Source organism: Amblyomma mixtum, chromosome 3, assembly GCF_055824585.1.
Source record: "Amblyomma mixtum isolate Tamu chromosome 3, ASM5582458v1, whole genome shotgun sequence".
NCBI classification, from domain to species: Eukaryota; Metazoa; Arthropoda; class Arachnida; order Ixodida; family Ixodidae; genus Amblyomma; species Amblyomma mixtum.
In genome coordinates, this window is record NC_143014.1 from 106515085 (window position 1) to 106539690 (window position 24606).

At 54.0% G+C, this 24606-nt stretch overlaps 1 protein-coding gene across 1 annotated transcript in view; it reads right to left on the reverse strand.

The window, feature by feature from the left end:
* Window positions 1–4501: 4501 nt before the first annotated feature.
* The window catches only part of LOC149351270 (uncharacterized), a 34342-nt gene continuing 14237 nt past the window's right edge, over window positions 4502–24606 (reverse strand). The window contains exons 6-9 of the mRNA XM_089580557.1: window positions 11971–12117; window positions 7904–8028; window positions 6410–7681; window positions 4502–4750 (exon numbers count right to left, since the gene is read on the reverse strand). Of these exons, the coding sequence (XP_089436683.1) occupies window positions 4502–4750; window positions 6410–7681; window positions 7904–8028; window positions 11971–12117 (1793 nt within the window). The remainder of the gene's footprint in view (window positions 4751–6409; window positions 7682–7903; window positions 8029–11970; window positions 12118–24606) is intronic.

Here is a 24606-nt window from a genome sequence, read left to right on the forward strand (position 1 = left end):
TTGATGGCCAAAAGTGGCCTCGCTCGTGCTTGAGTGTCAGCGGACACTAGCACGCAATAATCGGAGCAGTTTAAGCTCACGTGCCAAATCACGAAACCGACCCAACAAAATTACAGCTCGAAGTAATCTCGCAGCACCTACGCGAGGGACTACGCCACATTCGCCCATGAGTTACTTCGCTGTACCTTCGTGCCTCAGCGGGCACTATCACAATTCGCAGCGCAGCTAAACTTATGTACAAACGCCTGCTGCACGGCAATTCGCATCAAACCTCAACTGAGTGATGCCGTCAAAGAACAAACATGGCAGAATAAACGCGCGGATGAGACCTCATCTCACAAAACTCGTTCGCGCTACAAAGAACTGCGCCATACAAAGATTACTTAAAAATAAGCGTCGTTAGGGTTACATGACTACAATGAAAATTAACAAAAAATGCACAATGCACTCAGGCATAAAACTTGACAACTTGGTTTGCTTTCATTTTTCTTTTTACAGTTGATTAAATGGATACAAGGAAAAGCAAACAGTAAATACAAAAGTGCTTAGTGCTGGAATGCACCTGGAAACCGTCATGTGATTCAAGGAATCCATTGCTTCCTTTTCTTCAGCCGCGCCCTGCGCGGTCGTGGTCGGACGGCCGGGCTTCCAGTTAAGGTTTCCAAAAACCTGCGGGGCTGATTAGTTCCGCCTGTGCTAGAACGGCGCTTCCCCCTCTCTTGGTACCCTGCATGCTGCGTCCCCCTCCGACTCGCGGGTCCTCTGTGGCGCTCTTTTGTGCGGCGACCGTGCACTCTTCTCCCTAGCTCGCCGCCCGCGTCACATGCCTTGCAATCCCCTGTGCTGTCTCTCGATGGAGCAGGTCGTTTACGCCCTGCATGCGCACGCGTAGTCTGCTGGGCTATATTGCAACGCTTGCGAACTTTTGAGCGCCGCGGTGGCAATTTCGACAAATTACGCCGGGTCCTCAAATGCAAAAGCCTGACCCGCGCTTTTTGCGTTCTTGCAGAGGTGTTCGGACCAGCTGTCTTCACGCGTGGCCGTCTTCCGGAAACCTCACCCGTTGACTTTCGCTTCCTGTCGAAAGTTCGCGCGTGGCCAATAGGTGCTAAGCTGCCGGCCCTCGCCTTAGTCGTGCCATCAATTCCCGCAGGCCCAACGTGTTTGCGATTTTTCTCGCCGCGCAGCGAATCCAATTGCGCTTTGCAAAGAGCGCCAGACGACAGCTCACCTGCACAACCGCTCGCTCCCGTGACCTCTGCTGTTTCCTCTGAGCCCAACAGCTCGCTGTCCCGAATTTGGCGTTTTGGGGCGGCGTCATCAACATTCTGGACTCCAGCGACAATCTCACTGGCATCGCTCTTTATATCTAACGCTGCGCTCTGACTTGGCGCTTCAACGTTGATATCTGGTAACTCTCCGTGGCGCTCTTTCCCGGAAAGCTGTCTTTCATTGCGGCGGCATACAAGCTCAGTACCGTATTTCTTCCGCCGAACCTCCGCCTCATTTGCCATAGCGGCAACTGTCTCAGCGCTAGAACCAGCCATGTCACTCTCTTTCTGACTGTCTGCAGTTGCTACCAAAACACTCTTGGTGCTTTTGCTATGACTGGCGGCGTTGTTACTCTTTTTGTCTGCCTTTAGACCTATACTTTCGGTCCCTGCTCCTGCCAAGCTGGCAGTTATTTCTGAGCTTGATGCTGTCCCGTCACTGCTCTTGTGAGCAACTATTGTGTCCATAACTGACCAAGCGGGGTTCGTTGCCTGGTCACTGACACTCCGATGGCAGTGCTGCCCGCTGCCATCATTGCGACCTTTACAGTCGACCTCAACACTGATGCCGAAGAAGCGAAATAGGGCACTCTTTGCTATCTCGTAGTGGTCTACTTCCTCGTCGGACAGGCGCGCTAATACGCCGCCAACGTCACCAGGGAGAACGGCCACCAACATCATCGACCATTCGCCCTTATCGAGCTCCTCTTCTGTGCATATCTGCTCAAAATTTTCGAGGAACGTCCTGAAGCTCTCGCCTCTTCGGTATCTCCTCAGACGATCTCGGGCCCTTCGCCATCTGAGAAACTGAGTCTTACGCACTAGCTCCTGCTGCTCTCGTTTACGCAGTTCGTCGAGCTCAGCGCGTCTCTTACGACACTGCTCCTGCCATTCTCTTTCTTGCTCCTCTCGGAGCCTTCGCCGTTACTGCTGCTGAAGCAGTTCTCTCTTCTCGTTCTCCTCACGGAGTTTTCGCTTTTCCTGCTCCTCTCGCTTCTCTCTCTCCTGGAGAAGCCTTCGCATTTCTCTCTCCGATTTTCGCTCCACAATCGTCTCCCACGTCTCGTCTGCCTCCTCGACTGTCACCTCCTCCGCCCGTATCACATCCAGAATCGCCTCTCTCGTTTTAGCGGGGCCTACTGATATGCCCAGTTCTTCCAAAATTTCAAGGAGGTCCTCTACCTTGAACTTCTCCATCGCGGAACGCACTTCGTGCCGCGAATCCCCTCTAAAACCAAAAGCCTCAGCTTGAAGCGAACAAAACACAAAACTGCCAAATTTTCATTTCCCAGATAACACAAATTCCAACTACTAACATCTGCCTGTGCTAGTGCGGTCCGGCGAAACGAATGGCAAACATCGGGCACTCACCCTGCCGAGATACAGCTGACGCCGTCAGTCCCGTAGCTGCCGGGGTCCGTTGGAGCCGGTGACCTGACGCGTCCATTTCTCGGTCTTCGGAAGCGTAGCTGATGCCATCAATCACGTAGCTGCCGGGGTCCGTTGGAGCCGGTGACTTGACATGGACATCTCATCGAGCGATCGGGTTGTTGGGTGCAGATTCTATCTCACCGCTGGCAACCAGTTATTAGGATCGGGTGAGCGTGGTCGGGCCGGAGAAGGGACGAGGAAGGCGGGAGACGGGGTTACGAGTAGAAAACAAGGAAGGAAGAAGTTTATGCAGGAATATTTACATTATTTACAAAAAGAGAGCAACTGAGAATGAACCTCAGTGAAAGAGAACGTCTTCAGGAATCAACAGGAGTGCTCTCGAGTCCTCAAAACAACTCCCGTTAAATAACGCACGGATTCCCCAGATCCCTGTCTGGGGATGGTGGTGGTGGAAAACATTTATTTACACATGCACTACTGGAGGTATTGCATGAGCTGACCCAGAGGGGGCCAGCCCTTACAAGTACTAGGTGGAGGTCCCTAGTTCGGGACCCCAGTGGCGTCGGCCGCCGCCCGGGCTCGCGCGACCAAGGCCCGTTGGGCCTGCAGGTCAGAGCAGCCGAGCAGGGTCGCCTCCCAGTCCTCCCGGGTTGGGTTGGGGTGAGGGGGGATAGCAGGGTTGGAGGGGCAGGCCCACACCATGTGGTAAATGTCTGTCTGGGGAATAGTTAGTTCGAAGAATGACGTGTCCAATCAGGCGGACCGTTGTGGATACTGTTGATACCGCCCACGGCAGGGGCGGCGCTGGGCCGTGGGGGCACTGTCGCAGCTCGGTCGGTGGGAAAGGGTAGAGGCTCAGTAATTAAACACTGCTGTCTTTCACTCAGCACACCACCACTCTGTTCGTTGACCCGAGGGTCGACTCGGCCACGGAACGCCGCCATCGTCGCCGCATCTTCGGCCTTCGGCGGTCTTTGACTTCGCCGCTGCCACCATGGTCCCACGGTCCTGGAAGGTCGCTGCCTAATCCACTTAGGCAGCAGGGGAACCGCGAGCTGCCTTAATCCACAAGGCAGGGGGGGGGGGGCATCCAAACCCAACAAGGGTCTCGGATATCCTCATCGTGGTGGAGGCCACTGTGCGGGGATTCTATTTCGGAGGAATTGTGACTGAAATTGCGGCACACTGAAACAACAGTTGCCGGCTCGGGTATGGAGGCGAACGATTCGACGAGACAATAGGGAAAAAGTTTTGGCACATTAGAACGAGATTCAATGCGAAAAGATAACAGAGCATTTATTACAGACACACTGGAGAAGACAGGAACTTTAAGACAGAAAAGTACAGGTGTCCGCACAATCTTTCGGAGTGAAGAATACAGCCGCCAGGCATGAATCAAAGAATTCAGAGGTTCTAATCAGCACTTGTTCGTACAGATGACTGCAACACACTATTTCAAGCTGAGTCCATGCGGCTAAAAAAATAAAATTTTCGCGCGGCAGCGGCGTTCTGAAATATTGTGCCCACCGCTAAGTTGGCACCGGCTAAATCGACAAGAGTACACCTAGCTTCTGCTACAATAAAAACACAAACAGAAGAAACAGAAATACACAAGTAGGAACTGCAGCGAGGCCATAGTCAATGGGTTAATTACCCAAGAGTTCTCCCCCCACCCCTTTCAAGCCCCCCAAGGTTCTTTATATTAAAGCTAAAAATTGCAAAATTTGTCGCTTAGCCTGTCAAAGGTTAAAAAGGGTTAGGTGAATGTTTAATGAAAAACTTACAGTCTGGCGCGGCACCAGCATCGCGCCCAGGCGGCGGCAGGCGAGAAGGACAAGTCAGGCGCTAATGAATTGTTCGAGGCTGCGCCTCTCGATGGCGGTGGCGAGCCAGGGCTGGAGCAGGAGCTCCTCGAGGAACCAGCGCTGCCAGTCCCGACCGACCGAGGACACGACGATGTAGCGGCCGCCTCCGCGGTCCACGCCGCGCCGAATGCGAACTTCGTGCACGCCAGACCAGACTGCTAGCAGGCCGATCACCTCGTCTTCACTGTGCAGCAACATGTCCTGGAAGCCCGGACTGGTCACCTGCGGCGCAGCGAGCAGTCTCTTGCAGCAGCCGCCGCGGCAGACTCTTCCCAGAACAAAGGAAAGGACGTGCTATCGTTTTGTTGAGTAGCGGTAACAACCAACCGTAATGCTATCGGCAATGGATGAGTTGAGGGTACATGCTGCCAACCGGGTACGGGCCTCCTTAGAATGTAGGAGCCGTCGGCGCTACCGAATGCTGAAAGATGTGCCCAGCTGTAAGGCCACTACGTAGCTGAAGGACCGGGCTGAGAGGATGGCGAAAAATTTTGGCTTTAAGTAAGAAAAATAAAAAAAGGTACTCGTTCAAGAGGGCGTACATGAATGCTGAGTAGAACTGAACGGGCGTACTACGTTTTGCGTTAGGCAACCTGCGGCTAGAGGGCCAGAGAAGTTTCAAAAACGAATGGGAAGTTCGGTTTCTCTTTTGCCGGAGCGTATCTATATCGATCTGTTCTTATCAGTTCCGGTATATATCGGAGCGTAGAGTACCTATTGGATATCTATGCAACTTACAGTATTAAACGTAAATTGTTGCGTACCGGGCTGCTTACCCATGTTGCTTTCGGAGACGCACGACGTTGACGGTCAGAGAAAGGTAAGGAGAGGATGTGAAGGAAAGAGAAGAGGGCATGCAGTTATTGTCAGACGTGCACACGGTGCACGGGATAGAACACTGAACACTGTCTTGACCTTGACGGTGGTCAGAAATGTAGAGAATCTATTGTTTCACAAGTCAACAACAATACCCAACAATTCTGGACAAAAGTTTTTTTGAACGCGAAAGAGTTTATGAACGCAATTTTTTCATATATTGCAAGATTTCACCATGAAATCAATATATTGCAGATCTGCCGTCAACAGGAGTGCATTTTTTTGCCATTAACGGTTTTTGCGATCGCCAAAAACGTTCCCTATTGGTTTCCATGGCAGTCTTAACTGCTTCATGCGAGCGATGAAAAAAACTTTTTTAAAGATTTTGCTACATATCGGAAGAATGCACCGTTACCTTCAATATTTCCGTAACACTACCTTGCAATTTTTCAATATTCAAAACATTTGGCTGAAAATGCAGGACACGATGCTGCAAAGGTTGTATACTCGAAATATACTGGTACTACACACATTCGCACAGTCTGTTTTGTTTAAGACACTTCCCATAACGATTCCAGAACTTCGAAAGAGCAATGAACTTCTGTATTGGGATTTTGAACTTCGTGACGATTTTTGATGTGCAACACAATGGAGTATTACACATTTTAGCATGTCAGGTAAATATATTGAACGAAATTTGCTGTATGAGCAATTTTAAGTTGGGCTTTGACCGAAATGGACCCATGTGAAAGCGATTGCATGAGGAAAGTTCCAAGAGGCCACGCAAGAAACACGCCGTCAATTTAAACGCTTCATCTCTTGAGTTGGACGATTATTTATTTGTTAAGAAAAACTAAGTATAAACACAAGCACTAACACAAGTATAAGTATAGCCTCAGTGAAACGCGTAATATGTGTATTATGAAACTCTCCAACGCCTGCCGGTGAGACAGTAGCGACGACCGTGCACGCAATTTCATGATTTCTACACGTAAAACATATAATCGAACATCTTGCAAGGTGCGCCAGTAAGTGGACAAAACGAACGAGGTCGAGAGGGCTCACCTTGATGCGCACGGGGTTGCCTTCTTGAATCACCTGCACAGGCTCATGCAGTCTGGCATCGCAAGGGAGGCCCAGATGGCACAGATCGCAGAAGATTGATAGCATGCTGTATGTCCTGAGCGCGGCCATTGTGAGCGTGTGTGTTTGCGATGACCAACTGCAGGCGTCGCATTGGGGGAAGACGACAGAAGTACTGCTAACGTAACGGAGAAAGGATGTCACATACTCGCCAGCAGAGGGCGCCCCCTTGCCACTAGCTCTAGCGTCTTCAGCTCCTGCAGACTTGATGAAGAGCGTCTCCAAACAAAGTCGACAGATGCGGGCGCAGCGAACACCAGCATCTTGCAGCAGTAAGTCCTCCTTTATAGCCCATTTCAGTATAACTTCAAGGGCAATGCTTCTGGCAGACAACTGGGGTGAAGCAGGAGGCAGCTGACTGTCCAGGCGGGTGATCAGAAGGTTCCCTTGCCTGTACGGCATGTCGCGGAGAGACGCATTCTCCATGACCAAGAGAATGACGTCCGAAAATATCCAAGGAAAGCTGCAGCAGGTCTTGTACGCATTAGAGTACGTCACCATGAAGCATGCGGATGCCATTCTTAGCAGAATTTTCCTTTTCTCGTGCGGAAAGAGAGCGCTTTCCAAGCTACACGCCTCCTCAACTTTTTCAAAACATCTCTCCCTTGCTGATTCCACTATGGCACGGTACTGCCTATTGACGAGAACTTCGACGTTCTTCTTTTCGTAGTGGCTTTTGTTGAAGCTGGAGGTGTCGTTGATGAAGCCGGACACAACTTCTGCTTCAGTCTTGATGCCGTACTGCTTGAGTATGCAGTCCATATCGGACTCGTACGCCGCTAGTAATTCCTCCGCAACGCACTTGTAGCTCATCCAGCCGTGGAATGCCAGCAGCGGTTTGTTGCTTCTGCCGTCGACTAGGTGGCTGCTGAAGCTGGTGCTGACAACGGACTCCAGGAACCTTTGGAATCTGTAGAGGTGGCCAAGAACCCGGTTAGAACGGTAAGTGTTCCTGTGGCATCCCTTCTCCATGAAGTCCGGGTATTCTTGGGGGATTTCGTGCTTCTCCAACACGGCGGCCACCCCCGTCTTCGCAAAGTCTAGGCAGGTGGAGATTTTTCTCGCCATGGACACACACTCGTTCGAAAACACGCCGTCCTCGAGCTTATCGGCCATTGCTAGGTGTGCGTTGGACATGACGCCAACATTGTCGTTCTTGATGTAGTCCGAGATGAATTGTGCCATGCCGTCAACCTGGAAGGAGTAGAAGACAAAAGTTGATCGTAATGAGCAATTTCAGCCTCTGAAAGGTGGTAAGGAGTAGAACCGGAACGGTTAAATGTCGGAATCCACCCCGTGCAACTTGAATGTAAATTAACATCAGAGCTCGTAGAAAGCAGTCGTAGCTGGCTTCTGTGCACCGTGCATTTTATTCTACTTCCATCGCAAAATGAGAGCCATCGTCTCCGTATTTACCAGGCTCAGTTCGGAACGCTGCTGTTGAACCTTTTGCCCGTAAATCATGGGCTCTTTGTTGGGTCCCGGAAAGAGCAGACTCTGGTCCCATATGACAATGTACTCGTCTCCATCCAAGTCAGAACCTGCAAAAAGTTTGTATTTAATATGTACGCAGCAAAATTAGCTAATGAAATGGAGGTGGTTGCTCCTGCATTTCAGTTCTCTTCCTCAAGGGCGTTTTCTCATATTCCCTCTCCATCCCTTATCACGAACCACCTGTGCTCCGGAGCCCTGCGACGAGCTGGGAAGAGAGACTGCGGAGCATCTGATTATGGTTCTGCCGTCTGAAGAACTTCAAGTGCGCCATTCAGCTGTTTCGCGGCTGACGGTCAGTACGAAGGAGCGCGCCTCCACTTTGCCTCGTTTGCCGCGCGGCCGTACTGAAGGGGAGTGCGCACGGTTCACCGTTGCCGCTTCGATACTGCTTCGCTGTCGAATGTACTGAGCGCCAATGAATGGCGAACCTTGGTGCACGGTGCATGGGCATTAGGGCGCTCAAGAAATAGGGCAGAAGAAGGTATTGTCGCGTCAAGACCCCCGTCTGCGAACTCGGTGAAGCACTGTTTTGTTCCTGGTCTTGTATTAGTGCATTCTATTGCAGCCGGAGCGTGCTTTGATTTTTTATAACTTTGAGTACACGATTTTATAGGAACGAATTTCCAGCTCTTAATAAGGGCTTCTCCTTTCCAAGCTCCCGCTTTATTGCTTTCGCAGCTTAAAGGGCAACTGACTACCCTCTGGTCGAAAATATTCTCTACCTCTCTGGTAGCAAGGCGTCGTCCCCGGAAGGCGCGGCCGCATATATTTTTTTAAAAGGCTCTTTAATAGCGTAGTTACAGCCATCGCTATCAAGGTACTTCGCCATGCTCCTCTCCTTCCGTTCCCTCCTCGAGATTTTTCTCTCGCGCGCCTCGTCGAGTAGGCTCCGCAAGGGAAAATCGCCCTTCCTCCTCCGATGTTAGCCGGAGGCGTGGTGTCTGTCTGGTGGAGTGCGTCACATGTCTACGTCGTGGCCCCGCCTTGAAAAGAATTCTTTTCTTGGTTTTTGCTACCGGGTCTATTTGAGGGGGGGGGGGGGGGGAGAGAGAGCGAGAGCGGCGGGTCTCCCAAAGCCCTCTCTATTTTGCTCTTTGGGTCCCCTCGCGGTGTTTCGTCGCGTTTTTTCCTTTGTCCTTCCTCTCCTCAGTTGCTTGGGTCGTGGACGTAGTCGTCCGGAGAAAAGTGTCTTCCGCAAACCACCACATTCTTTACCGTTGTGTCAGGAAGGCCGATGCGTTGGAGCCAGACACGACTCAACTCATAATCTCCTGGAAATCTGAGCCGGATCGTGGTTCGACTCCAGTCGCTGCGTGCGCATCCAACGACGAAACAGCGTCGTTGCATTTTCTCCGCACGCTGAACGATCAAGAGGCGCGATCGGCTCGACCACCTAAACTTGTTAGCGAGCGCATCCTTTCATACATCTGTTTGTCAACCCCAGTTAGCAAGCCACCTTTTCATTATTTTTTAAGGCCTCTCCATCGTTTTACGACCGGAGGCGCGGGAGTCGGTCTTGTTCAACGAAACTAAGGTCTAGACAAGATGCACGAACGATAAGCGGTGTGTGTGCAGAGCTGTCGAGTGTGCGAGCGAGGTAAACGCCCTAGTCACACGACACGGCATACGCACAGAAAACGCTGAAGCATACAGGAACTGGCACAAGCAACTAAAACCTTGTTTTGGGGGGATTGCATGGAGGAAAAAAAAACTGAGGGAGCGCGCACGCAGAGGGCTCTCGTGGCGTGATCACGGGGGGGCGGTACCGACTCTCTCCGTTTTACTATTTTTTACTTTTTATGACTGGGGTTCAAGGCTGTCGCCGGACGCTCCCTCCTCAGTTTTTTTTTTCCTTCATGCGTAGGCGTGTGCTAAAACGGAAGGCGCTGCGGAAAGCGTGCGCGCAACAAGCAGACGACGCGACGCCCCGGCTACGCCCACCCTTCGCCCGTCAGTCAGAACGACGCACCATTGGAATGCCTTTAGCGGAAGTTTTCCGTATGACGTCAAACCAAAGGCTCGGGAGCCAGAGTAGAGGACGAGGAGGTTTGCTTGTGGAAGGAAATAACGAGCGGGGTTTAATTTGAATTTTTATAGCTTTTCGGGGCGCGCATGGCATAATATTATTTTGCAGAGGTTATCTTCGATGCCTCATCTGTGCAGTGGGCTTGTTTTTCAAAAATGTCCTGACACTAGTCAGTTGCCCTTTAAAGGGTGTCCACTGTTGGTTCCCTTGCTCCGGCCACATTCTCAGGCCTGATTTTCACAGCCGGTCTCCTCTCCGGCGCGGCGGCGACGGAGCCGGGAACCGCGGCCGCAACGGAACGGATTTGTGTTCTAATCGAAAGAGGCGCCGGACACCGGCAAACCAGTTTGGGCGGGCGCTCGCTGCTCCCACGTGACTACATCAGTGCCTTTTTTTTTTCTTCCGCGCGAAAAAAAAAACGCTGCTCGGCGGTGTCCGAAGGACATGCCGAAGAAGCGGTGAAAGTCGTCTGTCGTCTGCTTGCGCGTTGGCTCGCTTGGCTCTTATCGCAGAAAAAAACGATGCGATCTCACAAGCGGTGGAAAAAGTTTGAAGTTAGTTTATTCACTCTACGCAACTCCCCAATTTTTTCAGAGAAACACCACGCGTACAGCACCAAGACAAATATATATGAGTATAGCAAGCTACTTTTAAAGCCGCTGCAGAAATGAGTGCTGCAGTCACAGTATCCAGGCCAATATGCACGAAATTGAACATATGTAGGGTGGTAATGAACTTTGTTATCAATGGCTTGAGAGAGTGGTCTTTATACAACCATTCAGGAATTAAGCTAGCGAAAAAATTTAAACGGCTAATAAAAACAATGGGGCCTCAAGAGCTAGCAACGGGTGAAGGGAATTTTGTTTTTTCTGCCCTTTTCGTTATCTCCGCTGTTACCTCTCTCGCTCCTTTCTTCGCCTGGATGGCTCCCCATTGCATCAGCCATCCCCTTCACTTCGCTTTAAACCTGGCAGCAGTCTTTTCGTCCCCACTTCGTTACCCTCCCGAATAAAAAACAAAACAAATCATTTATCGTATGTCCCACGCCTAGTGCAAACACAATGCTCATCTGGAGACCCGTTTTTGCTCGAACACCTCGTATATTGCCATATGAAATAAAACTAATCCGCTCTCTGTTCCTCGACAGCGGGCGCTTTTCGGGGCGCAAGACGCGTGCATCTCCCGACGGAGAGTACAAAAATGAGCAAGCTTTTTTTATTTTCTCCCTGCCCAGCCATAGAGCGCTTCCCGGCTCTATGGCTGACGCACGCCACGTGCGGCTTTGCCTGCGCTTATAGCCACGAGCTGCCGCACTCTGTCAGACTGCGTGGAAAAGCGCTAAGGGTGCGCCAGAAACTGCTTGCCCCTCTGTTTACGCTGTGCGTTACGGCGCTGCTGTCGACACGCAAAGTACACGTATACACAAGCTCTAGGATGAAATCAGTGAGACCTTCGGGGCAACAGTACTAGCCCCTACCCAGAGGAGAATGAAAAATCTGTTAAAATTACGCGCTTGTTGAGTGCGGCCGACGGTGCGCGGATTTAAGAAATACAACAGGAAAATGGCGCAAAAGACGTGGACAAAAGAGACAAACACGACAGGACCAGCTGGTCCTGTCGTGTTTGTCTCTTTTGTCCACGTCTTTTGCGCCATTTTCCTGTTGAATCATGAACCAACTAGCCCAAACTAGAGTTCTTCTTAAGAAATACGCTCGCCGCGTTTTCTGTTCCGCTGCACCGAGTTCTACAGCCAGAGATAGTCTTATGCGACGCCGACTATGGAGGACCGTAAGTGGGCGCGGCTGACAGCACTGTAACCGTAGTTAAAGTCTATCACGGGGTGACCGAGTAAGCCCTGACCATGTGCTGTGCGCGTAATGAAAGGGCGCGGCTGCGGCCGAACTAAAGGCGTCCAGAGAAAGCGCACCGCCTTCCACAGAAAGGCGGTTCGCTGCATGCTTGCCTGCCATTTCGTCGGGGTGTGGCCTGTAGCCATCTGCCGGGAACACGACGCAGTCTCTGATGTGGTGCAAGGCCGGGACGTCCACTGCGGTGAACTTCCTCACGTCGCCGGGGTGCAGACAGGGGCACTTTGTCACGAGAACAGTTCCTGCAAAAAAAAAAAACAAAAAAAAAACAGGCATGCTTCGTCGAAAATGCAACGTAACGGTTGTCTGCAAGCGAATGGAGGCGAAACATTGCATGTAGAACTGGCGCATATACAAACGCAAGTTCACATCGAAGTCGTAGCTTTCTTTGCTTCTTTTTTTGAAGAGTAACGTCAACAGGTGTGCTGCTTGAGTGTGAATCATGAATCATTCGTATAGTGTGGACCCTGAGCCCATGATCTGAACCTAATGCCAACGGATTACCGGGACCACGAGCGTACACGTGGAAGAAAAAATCACCCTGGAAGCTACCATTGCGATGCTTACAATGCTGTGGCACAGCACGCACGCCACTTGCACAGAGCAAGAGGCATGCATGGCGGGCTTGCAAAAAATTACCGACGATTACGTTACTTCCTAATGCGAAATTTGAGCGCAGCAAATAAGCTGTTTCACCTTTTCGATAGTGAGTCAATCCCAGCTGCGGAGTTGGTTTCAGGGACAACGCCGCCGATGCCGACACAAACAATATGATACCCTCGCTTCCGCAGCGCTAAGAACCAGGTCTAGCCGTGGGAAGGTGGTCACGTATTCGTCGACGTGCCGGGGCCTACGTGAAATAACCGGCGCGTCGGCAACTGAAGAGCACCCTATCCGCCACACAAGAACAGGGGGAGGGGGGACCCTTTCCTCCTCTTTCTGCATGGCGGCGACGGTGTTCTATGCAGTCACGTTATCTTGACTCTCTAGCGGCGTCAGCGGCATCCAGCGGTATCAGTCGGTCGCTGCTAGCGCTGGGGGGATGAAAGGGGGGCGGAGCTGGTTACGAGGCCGACGACAACGCCGACGACGACGCGAAACCCAGGAACGGACGCCAAAGAGCTGCGCTCTAAAAGACGTAAAATCAGCGCGGGCACTGGACATTCCCTTAGCGACCAGATAAATCGTCTCCCCGGAGCCTTCGAAGGGAGCGGACCTGCGTCGCTCGCTTCCCTGTTCCTCGCTGCCTCGTTTTCGCCGGGTCGTGCCAGTCTCGCCCTAGCAGTCAACGCGGCCGGTCGCGCGCGCGGCGCTCGCTCCGTCGAGTTCGTACGCGCCTCGAGGCCACGGCGTGTGCCGCCGGCTCTTGCGGCCCTCCGCCATCCTGTGCCCACCGTGATCGTGTGTGCCCTGGAGCCCTGGTGTTTGGATTACCGTTCCTAACCAAGTGTTCCTCGGCCCTTCCACCATACCAACTACCTGGCGTGGTTTTCCTCGAGCCTCTTGAGGAGCCTGGACTGACGGTCGCAAAAGCAAGTTTTTGCCACTTTTCTTAGGACTTTTGCCGCCCGCCCACGTGGTTCTCGCCTCCTGATTTCGCCTCTTTCTGATCGTACTCACTTTACAACTACAGTCTTTCCTCACTATTTTCTGTTTTTCTTCCAAATCTTCTACCCTTCTTCGCGTGTTCACTCCTGTTTCTTTTTCCCAAGGGCGCACATTTCCTCTTGTCGTTCTTGTGTCTTTTCCCTGACCATCTCTTTGTCCCACCCCTATCCCTATTTCTTCCACCCTCGTGTCCTAAGCCTTTTCCTCGCCCACCCACGTGGGACTCACCTCGTCACTTCAGCTTTCCTAACTCATTTACTTCAACACTAGTCTTTTCTCTTTATTTTCTCTTTTCCTTCAAAATCTTTCTACCCTTCTTCGCGAATTCACTCTTTTTTTTTCCCCAAGGGCGCAAATTTCCTCTTGTCGCTCTTCTGTCTTTTTCCCTGACCATCTCTCTGTAATACCCCTACCCTTATTTCTTCTACCTCCCTCGTGTCCTAAGCCTTTTCTCGCCCACCCACGAGGGACTCACCTGGTCTCCTCAGCTTTCCTAACTCATTTACTTCAACACTAGTCTTTTTCTCTTTATTTTCTCTTTTCCTTCCAAGTCTTTCTACCCTTCATCGCGAGTTCACTCGTTCTTTTTCTTCCCCAGGGGCTAACATTTCCTCTTGTAGTTCTTGTCTTTTTCCTTCTTGCCCACTCGTCTCTTCTCGCAAGTGCGCACATTTGCTCTTGTTATTCTTCGTCGTTTTTCCTTCGCTACCTCATTACTCTTTCCCTCCTAAGAGCACACATTTGCTCTTGTAATTCTTGTGTCTTTTTCCTTCTTGCTCACTCGTCCCCTCTCGCAAGAGCGCACATTTGCTCTTGTTATCCTCTGTCTCTTTCCCATCGCTACTTCATTCGCCTTTCTCCCAAGAGCACACATCTGCTCTTGGTGTTTTTGTCTTTTTCCCTCGCTGCTTCGTTCGTCTTTCCCTCCCAAGAGCGCACTTTTGCTCTTGCAGTTCTTGTTCCCTTTCCTTCTTGTTCTCTCGTCTTTTCTCGCAAGAGCGCACATCTGCTCTGGTAGCTCTTGTGTCTCTTTCTCACGCTCACCTCTTATTCCCTCCCCTACCCCCCCTTCTTTCACATCTCTCTCCTCCTAAGCCTTTCTCTCTCTTTTACCCCGCCCTTCTGTCTTTGTTTTCTTTTGTCCTTATGTTGGCTTTTCCCGCGCTCCTTACTCGCAGGGGATCCCCATACCATTATGGGGGACCACACTGTGAGCGATGAGCCCGCCCCTGGCACAAGCCACTCCCCGCACAGCTCAAGGCGCACTCTCCACCACCAGCGGTCCGCCAGCCTGGCCGTTGGTCCGGCGTTCTTCCTCCGCCACCTCCGCCTGCGGGTGGGAGCCCTTCTGGCGGAGGCCAACAAGGGTCAGCGGGTCCTGCAAACGCCGGACTTCCCGGACCGCTTCCAGCCCCCCCCCCCCCCCCCCGGCAACCAGCGACCAGGCTACTGCCAGCCTGCTGAACACCCCTGCTAGCTCCAGGCACTCTTCGCCTGCGTGCAGCCTTTCTCCCTCGCCGGCAGTCAATCGCCAGAGGGCCCAGTTTCTGAGGGCCCACCCGGAGCTGCCCCCAGGTCCCAGGCGACAGCCCAGGAAACCCCGACGTCCCAGGCCTCACCTGGAGACAGCCCCGGAGGACTTGCCCGCAGGGATCCCCCGAGCAACGGTGCCTGCTCAACTGCCCGTCGCTGGCGCCTCTTCCTCTAAAAACCCCCTCCGTAGAGGTCTCTTCCTCAGCAGGGTCCACAGACGAGAGGTACCCGGCACTGGAGAAGCTGCTCAACGCAGCCAGTCAGCACTCGCAGGCTGCCTTCTCCCGGACCAGCACCCGGACCCAACTCCACCTTTCCACGCCCCTGAGGAGTCTCTCCTCTCCCCCTCTGGCCATGGCTCTGCAGAGGTAAGTGGCGAGCCTTCGCTCCCTCACCCTCCCCCTCTATTCCAGCCAGCCAGAACCAACGGGGGCCAGATGGGTGGATCCAGGTGAACCGCAAGGCCAGGCGTCCTGCGGCTCACCCACTCTCCCGTCTTGCCACCGTCCTTTTCTAGCCCCGCCAGAAGTCCCTCTCCGGGACATCGTCAAGGAGGACTTCAGTGCCTTCCCGTACTCCCGGCCTGGCGTCATGGAGGTAAGAATTTACCGCAGGCGCAACATCATCGCTGCGGACGTCTCCACCCCGGAGTCCAGGGCAGCCCTCCTGGGTCTCAGCTCCCTGCTGTCCACCCCGGACCGGGCTTTCGAGGCCTCCCGCCCGGACGGCTTCATCGGTGCCGTCTTCGGTGTCGACCCAGGGGTGTCTGACAGGGACATCGCAGACACCATAGAGGCCTCTGTCGACATTCTGGGCATCCGGCGCCGTGGCCGCGCCGTCACCGTCCGCTTCGCGGCCGAGCCCCCGGACCAGGTCCAGATTGCCGGGATGCTGTTCCGGGTCCGCCCCTTTAAGGCCCGGCCCTTGCAGTGCTCTCACTGTGGGGGCTACAACCATGTGGCCGCCTCCTGCACGAGACCACAGCGCTGCACTTTCTGCGGGGCCCCCACCACCACCGGGCTTGCAGAGCTGACGTCCCCCGATGTCTTCATTGCGGCGGTCGCCACTGCGCGGAGGACCCTTCCTGTCCCAATTGGAAGAAACAAAGCAAGGTAGCGACTGCTCTCCGCAGGTATGCAGAGCTTAAGGCCCGCCGGGCGGCCAAGGCCCAGATCCGCCACTAGTAGCAGCCCCCAGGGAACTCGGACCAGGGCCCTTGAGGGTCATCGGGGGGCTCAGCTATGCTAAGGCCCTGCAGTCTCGGAGCCCCGGACCCTCCCGCCCTGCTGCCGAGGTCCAAGCCCGGACACCAGCACAGGATGCCCAGCAGACGGTGACGGCTGCCCTGCGGCTTGCTGTGCTGGCCCTCCTGCCGCAGCTGCCCCCTAACTCGGGGGCGCGCCAGCTGTGCATGGCTGCCCTCGCTGCCGAAGGCCCCGCTATCCAACATCATGGCTCGCCGTAACCCAGCCCCCTCACGGCCTCGGGTCATGCAGTGGAATGTGAATTCCCTGCGTGCCCATCGGGTGGACCTAAAGACCTTGTCCTCCAGGGCTCCCTGGACTACGACGTGATGGCTCTCCAGGAGACTCGGATTCCTGCAGAGACGTCCCGCCTCTCCGGGTACACTGGGTACTCGGGCCGCTCCTGCTGCTCCCTCCAGGACTGCAGTGACGCCCCCTGCCTGGACGAGGCCCACCCCCAGGAGAGACCCCGCACGGCCATCTATGTCAGGAATAGGATCCCCCATACAGTCCTGGCAGTCGATGACCCTGACCTGGGTCATCTGGAGATCTGCCCTGTGCGTGTCCGCATGGGAAACACGGACACCACAGTGGCCTCTGTCTACCTCCCTCCCAGTGGGCCTTGGGATCCTTCCCGCCTCACGGCCCTTCATGCACGTCTAGGTAAGGATGTTCTAATCTGTGGAGATTTCAACTCTCACCACAGGGATTGTGGCAGCCGAACCACGTCCGCCAGAGGCAGGAAGTTCTTGGACGCCATCACTGCAGCCAGTCTCAGGGTCCTGCAGCCCAGGGCCCCTACCTTCATCCGACCGGGTCGTTCGTCCATCATCGACCTGGCCTTGCTGTCGGATGCCTGCCACTACTCCTGGGATAAAGCTCCGGACTCCCTGGGCTTGGACCACTTCCCCATCTTTCTAAACCCTTCCTCCCGAAGGCGTAAGAAGAAAAAAGCGTATAAGATCACTAAGTGGCAAAGGACATCCCCCATGCAGAGGACTTCCTGACCCTGCTGGGCAAGTGTGCACAAATTGCTACCGTGTCCGTGTCCCGACCTACGCCTCCTGGGCCTCCGAGCTGCCAGAAGACGAGCCGAGCGGAAGGCGGAGAGCACATCGCTGCCGGAGGACTGGACGGCCTACCGGCGGATTGATGCTGTCTGCCGTCGCCAGGCGAACCGCCGTGCTCGGGAGGGTTGGGCTGGCGTCTGCCAATCCATCCGCTCGGCACGACAGTCGGCGACAGCCTGGCGGCTCCTGCGGTCCCTGCTCCAGGTCGCGGTCAACCGATACCCAGTCCTAGGTGCCGCCATTGCCCGCGGGGTGTCGTACCAGGCACTGGCAGAGGAGCTGGCCGACCACCTTACCAAGGCAGCCCACCCGGGTCCAGGCCCCCAACTGGGACCTCCTTCCCAGCGTCTAATCCAATGTCCTCCTGTCCTTTGCAGGTTCTGTTGGCGCGACCTCCCTGGGCAGCGACCCGATCACCCCCCACGAGCTCCACAGGGCCCTCCATCGGTCCAAAAAGAAGAGCGCTCCTGGGGTGGACGGGCTCAAATTGCAGATGCTGCGGAACTTGGATGCCCCGGAAAAGGCCCTCCTGCTGACCGTGTTTAACGACATCTGGTCGAGCGGCATACTTCCGGAGAGCTGGACCACAGCCATCGTGGTCCCTATTCTCCAACCCCGCAAGCCCTCCAGGGAGCTGTCATCCTACAGACCTGTATCGTTGACCTCAGCTGCCTGCAAGACCATGGAGTCGGTGGCACTCCCGCGCCTCACCTGGATCGCTGAGGCCACCAACTTCCTCCCCGAGAACCAGACGCGTTTTCGCAGGCACCGCTGCACCGCAGACTCCATCGCGGACGTGGTGTCATCCCTCGAGGAAGCGAAGTACCAAGGAGACGTTGCCATCCTTGTCCTCCTGGACGTCCAGTCGGCCTTCGACGGCTTGCCCCACAGCACCATCGAGATGGCCTTGGACGAGCTGGGGGTGACAGGTAACCTCCGACGGTTTATAACCTCCTTCCTGTCCAACCGTTCTATGCAGGTTCGGGTTGGCCGCACCCTGAGCAGTCCTCGCCCCACCACCACCGGGGTCCCTCAGGGCTCGGTCCTCAGCCCTTTCCTCTTCAACCTGGTCATGGCAGGCCTCCCTCGCTCCATCCAGCGGGACCGCCGCCACAGAGTCCTTTGCTTTGTGTATGCGGACGATGTCGCCCTCTGGGTCCGAGCTCCTAGGAGGCAGATTACCTCTGCCAGACAGGCCCTCCAGCGTGCCCTCAACGGGGTGCAGCAGTTCCTGGCGACCAAGGGGCTGTCTCTCTCAGCCACGAAATCAGAGGCTTTGTTTTTCCATCCGAGGGGAGCACGAGACACGGCTCGGATTGCTACCCTCAAGATTGACGGCACTAACCTCCCTTGGAAATCACAGGTGAAGTACCTTGTCTCACCATCGACCACCGGCTCTCCTGGACTCCTCCTGACAAGGCCCTCCTGTCCCACATGGACCGAGTCGGCCGAGCAGTCCTATCCATCCTCGCCCGAGGCAACGGCTGCACCCCCACCTGGGCCATCCGACTCTTCGAGGCAGCGGCGACATCAGCCATCCTCTACGCCCTCCCCCTAGTCACGCTCCGGAGCACCCGCATTAATCGCATGGAACTCTCTCGCAGGAAATGGATCCGCCGTTTCCTGGGTGTTCCACTGCGATCGCAGGTCCCGGCCACGCTGGCAGAGACGGGCGTCTACCCGCTGAACCTCTTGCTCCTGCAGAGGGGCCTGACCCACGCGGACCGGCTCGCCCACGTTCGTGATGGCGGGGCCCTCCATGCTCGTCTGCAGGCCAACGCCAACTCCAAGATGGGGAAGCTCCACGCTCTCTACGTGGAGACACTTGGCCCTCCCCAGGGTCTCCCAGTTCTCCCCCCCCCCTCCCAACCCGACCTCCTCTGCAGGTCACCCTGGGCCTTGACGGAGTGACGAAACGTCACTTCCCTGCTGCAGCACTCCGCCAGACCACTGCAGCCTTCATGGAAGAGTGCAAAGGGACCACCCTCATCTTTACCGATGGCTCGGTCCTGCCAGCCACAGGGCAGGCAGCAGCTGCTCTGGCAGTGCCCCAACTGCCACAGACCCGGTCATGCAGACTGTCTTTCCCGGACAGCTCCACGGCAGCTGAGCTGGCGGGACTCCACCTGGCAGCGGACTTCATCGGATCCACCGCACCGCCTGGCCCCGTCGCTGTCTTGTGTGACTCCCGGCCTGCCCTCCAGCTCCTGAGCAGGCCTCACATCTCTCAGACATCGACGAGTGTCCTGCGCGCCCATCTGCACGCCCTAGAGAATGCTGGCTACCAGGTGTCCCTTCATTGGGTCCCTGGCAACACTGGCATCCAGGGCAACGAGGACGCCGACTCCCTCGCCAAGGCGGCCCACAACGATGGGTCGCCAGTGACCACCAAAGTGGCCCCGCATGACTCTTTGCCCGGAAGCTTCTGAGGCAGGCGGTAAGGACAAAGCATCCTGACAGGCGTATCGCTGCATGCAAGCTCTTCCACCGGCTCCCAGACAAGATCCCCCGCAGGGAATGTGCCCTCCTGCTGCGATTTCGGATCGGATGTTCATGGACGCCGACACGAAAGTTTGTAGTTGGAAGGGCCTCCTCCCCTGCCTGTCCATCGTGCGGGGATGCAGGTACCCTGGTACACCTGTTGAGTGCATGTCCAACTTTTGATCTGCCCCGTAGCCGTCTCATTGCAGGTTACCGTGCCCTCGGCCTGCCAGCAGACACGGAGGACCAGCTACTGTTCCCGGCCCGGAACCTCCTATCCGCCTGCCGGATCCTGCTGGCCTACCTCAAGGAGACGGGCCTTGACATCCTCCTCTAGCCTCGCGGAGCCTAGACCAACAGCTCGAGGCCTGCGGCCACCTGGACCTGCAGCCCCTGGACCCCTTCGGCTCCCCCCAGCCACATGAAGGTCTAGGAGACTGCCTTTCCCCTGCCCGATGCTTGCACACCTTCCCAGTGCATCGTGGCTCCCCCCCCCCCCCCCCGCCCAGCCCGGTGCTTGCACACAACACACAATCCCAGTGCACCGAGGCTTCCCCTCATCGAGGTGTTGTTGTGGCGGCGGCGCGACTTCAAGACCCCTCCCCCTGCGAGGACACGGACCGCTCCCGTCGCGGCGACGACCATCCCTCCTCCCTTTCCCCTTCCCCTACATCCCTCTACCTCTTCCCCTGGTCCCCAAGAGTGATGCTACCAACTGGCCAACATACGTCAGGACCAGTATCCCCCCCCCCCCAAGAATACCTCATGGTAATTCAAGTCAAGTCAAGATAAACGTCGGGTGACAAGCAGTGCCGCCGCAAGGTGACAGCCTCTGCGTAAAGTGGCGTACCAAGCCCGCGATATATCACTTTCCCTTGCACGCACGAACTAGCGTCAAGTAAACATGCAACGGTGTTCGCATCGCACGTGCTTTTGCAAGCATATCAATGAGCACAACCTTAGATCAACTGCCTGGATATAAAGACTGACGTACGTGAAATCTTCGTACGAGGCGCAGTGAATAGATATCAGACGCCATGCGCGAGTTCATAGCACCAGTTTTGCAACCGCTGAATAGATTAAAAACGTGAGGATTGAATTCAAGTGAGGAGGACCGTTCTAAAAGTAAGTCTAGAAGCAAATTCACAGGGTAGGCTTGAGAATGCAGGGGCAGTGGAACGAGGACGGGTTTGTTAAGCGTAGGGTATGATGGCTTTTCGGAGAACATTCAGAAGTGGCCTCCGCCTTGTCTACTTTTCCCGGGAGGTTTGGCTAACGAGCGATGCTTAAAGAAATTACGAGGACGCTTAAGCTTCGTCTTTAGAGGAACGCCATGGCCCTTTTTTTCTCTGTATTCTTTTTATGTCTCACTGATTACCAATTAATATTACCGATCACGTTCACCGATTACTATCACAATTATCGATTACCAATCACCGCTCATTATGTGGGCTACACTGCACGGCATGGTACTCCACTACATATTCATTGTCACAAAATTAGGCGCATTTTTGAAAAAAAAAGAACCAGCGCCGCGCGGACACGGTCGCGCCAGCGCGCGTTCGAACAGGAGAGAAGGAAATCCTGGAAAGCGCCATTTGCGGCCCTCTCCGCCATCACTCGCCGGCGCGGCGCCAAGGAATTGCGTCAGCCACTGACGTCGAACCTTCTAGAATGTCGGTGTCGTTTCTACTCGATGCTATGCTGACGGAGAGGGCGTAGCCTTGAGTGTGCTAAGTGATGCCCTCTCCCCCTTCTCTCGCGCGTCGGCGGTGCAAGACCAAGAAGATCTCGAAGCAACTCCAAGCCATGGAGGAAGAAAAACTAGGAGAGAGCGTGACGTCAAAATCTTGAAGCCTAGTCATAAAAGATATAGTGGAAAGCATCATGGGAAATAGGCCCTCACGTGACAAGGCAGCGGTAGCTCTTAGCCGGATTTCTGTTTCGGTTTCGCTCTCTCGCTGTGTTGTGTCAGACGACCAACACAGCTGCGCTCGAAATTTGAGAAGCGCACACAGGCCATGGAGCTTGGAGATTTCTGTGTGCCGAGAGGCCGGTGCCTCAGTGCGCCCGTGTGTTTCGCGAAGCGCAGCTGGGTCGTCTGAGCTGCGCAATGAAATACTGCGTGCCGGGATGCAGGATCCGTACGGAAGAACGCCTTCTCGGGGGCCTCATCACAATCACAAACAGAAAACTCTTGCTACTGTCATTAATGGCACTAATGGGCGGCCCGAAGTCCGCCTTCCCAAGAAATAGAAACTTGCGCAGCGCGCCGGAGCGCTCGTTAAACACGTCCGTCCGCCGTGAGCGCTATGGAAGCCACTGCCTCCTTTTGTTAGGGGCTCTTTTTCTTCGCCTATTCTCGAGTTCTCCGCTTATAGCATGCGCTGAAATAAACGCTCTGTACGTGTGCATAACACTGATCTTTACTAGGTGGCTGGATGCCGCATTCCCGCTTTCCAAGACGAGCGCGAGTGAAGCCACCGGAAGTTAGATGGCTTGTCCCGGAAGTCGGGTGTCTGCTGTGTATTTCAATGCAAAAAGTCACGTCTTTCGCCCTTTTGTTCTCAGGTTTTTGCGCTGTTCTCGTGTAATGTCTGCTGTTATATGAAAGGAACAAGCAAGCTGAAAGCGAGAAATGTGAGCATTGTGTGCAGAACCCTGTAATTTCAGAGAAACCGAAGAAAACAGGCATGCAGGTCTCACCCTGCCGTGGCAAAGGAGTACGTGCATTAAACACTATGTTCTTGTCTGGTTCTTGCCTTTCGAGCGTGAAGAAGTAGTGGAACGACGATGAGGCTAGGTCATCTTAAAACCGAATTTTCGTGCAGCAAAGAAAAGGCACAGCGCGAGAGGAACGACTTACAAGAAAGACGAATGGTGCAGTGCGCGTGAGAAGCACTCTTAGAAGTCAACTGCATCAAGCACCACGAATTAAAGCGCATTCAGGCTTAACTTGCTACAATACGAAACAGGACATGACACGCTCCGTCGAAAAAGCATTACCATAGCTTTTGGAGGCGCTAATGCGAACCAACCAAACACCGTCGACACCTCACAAGATAGTAGCCTAGCCCTCGCTCCGGTTTTGTCTAAACGTAATACGGTAAAATGGTCACTGCAAAGTCAGCTGCCTGGTGAAGGTTTCCATCTATTCTTTCTTAAATTTATCCCCCATTGATAACATAACTTGGCCTTGAGCGCGGGAAAATGCATCACAATAAAGAGCGGTGTTGGCTACGGCAGCGACGGGACGACACAGAGCTGAGCAGACGAGGTTCCATACTTGCTGTGTGTAGCGACGTCCTGTCGTCTGCTAGTGTCGCCCCATTTCGATGCAATGGGACCTTATTTTTTAAACGTCTTTCCCGAAGACTTCGCTAGTCTCCTCGCTCAGTTGACGGCGCAACAGGTAGGCATTGTCATGGAAAAGGACGAGAACGGCGAAAAGACAAAATGCTAAGTGGAAAAACAAAACTGGAACTGAAAAACCGTTCTGAGGTGCGATTTCGTGCACTGCCAAAGGCTGACGTCCGGGACAAGGCCGCTTACTTCCGGTGGCTTCACTTTCGGGCGCTCAATGCGCCATCCAGCCCCGTAATGGAGATCAGTGGTGCATAACGACGAAAGGAATTCCTTTCCATTCTCTTTATGAACCACAGTTGACAGTGACGAGGTCGCGGCCGCACGCCGCTGGGAAAAATTTGAATTCTAGCGACATTCAAAGCGGGCATGAGCAATTTGTATTTCTAGCAAGACCGTGAAAACGCCTCTTCATGTCGGTACTGGAGTACCGTACACGTATAGCGTACAGTGACGTTAGTTCAAATGCGCAGTGCCCACCGACAAACCCTTTGATGAAATGTTTACCCGCAGTTTTGTACAGTGCACCCAAAAACTCGAGTGTAATCAACAGAAGTGTTGAGACGCGGAGCCTTCGGACAACCTCGAGCTCGGTACGCATTCAGCCAAAGCTGCAAGACGGGCGCTGCGCTTCTGCGCTACATCAGAGCCATAGAGTTTCTTACTATTACCTAGAGGGAAAGCTGGCGGCGCTGCACTTCAGTCACCATGGACGCCCAAAGCATCATGGGGCGGTGAGCTACTTGTTGCGGCACAGTCGTAATTTTTTGGGAACTTGGAGTGGCACTACTAAGATGTTTCATTCCGTAAACGCTGTTCGTGTGTGCGCAGACGACTTTCGCGCGAACGCAGTGGACAAAACCCATAGTAGTGAAACCGCGACGACACACGACGCCAATAAAAGGTTTCACTTTTCCGAAATGCCATTAAAAAAACCTCTTATAGTATTTAAGCAACAACATCGTTTTTGAAAACATATTTACTTTTAAAAGTGCGCCTGTTAATTACGAAATATTAGTTTTTATAGTGTTCACTACTTGGCCAATAGGAGAGCGAGTCGTCTCTTATTTTGGGCAAATTTTGCGCTTAAATGCTTTTCTGCTCGTTTGTTGCAATCATTAGACAAAATATTGAATGTTAGGACGTTTGTAGTTATCAAACAGCTTTATTTTTCTATTATTTTTTGGCCAAAAGTTGCAGTTCCGCAACAAGTAGCTCACCGCCCCATGATGCTTTGAGCGCCCATGATGGCTGAAGTGGTCTCGAGGGGTCGCCATGCAAACTCCCATAGACGGGCTGCCAGCTTTCCCTCTAGGTAATAGTAAGAAACTCTATGATCAGAGCACGGACGTTCACTAAAAAGCACCGTTGGTTGGCAGCCTGGTAACTGTGGAGGGCCTATTTCCCATGAGTCAGTGCGCAAAAGGGCCCT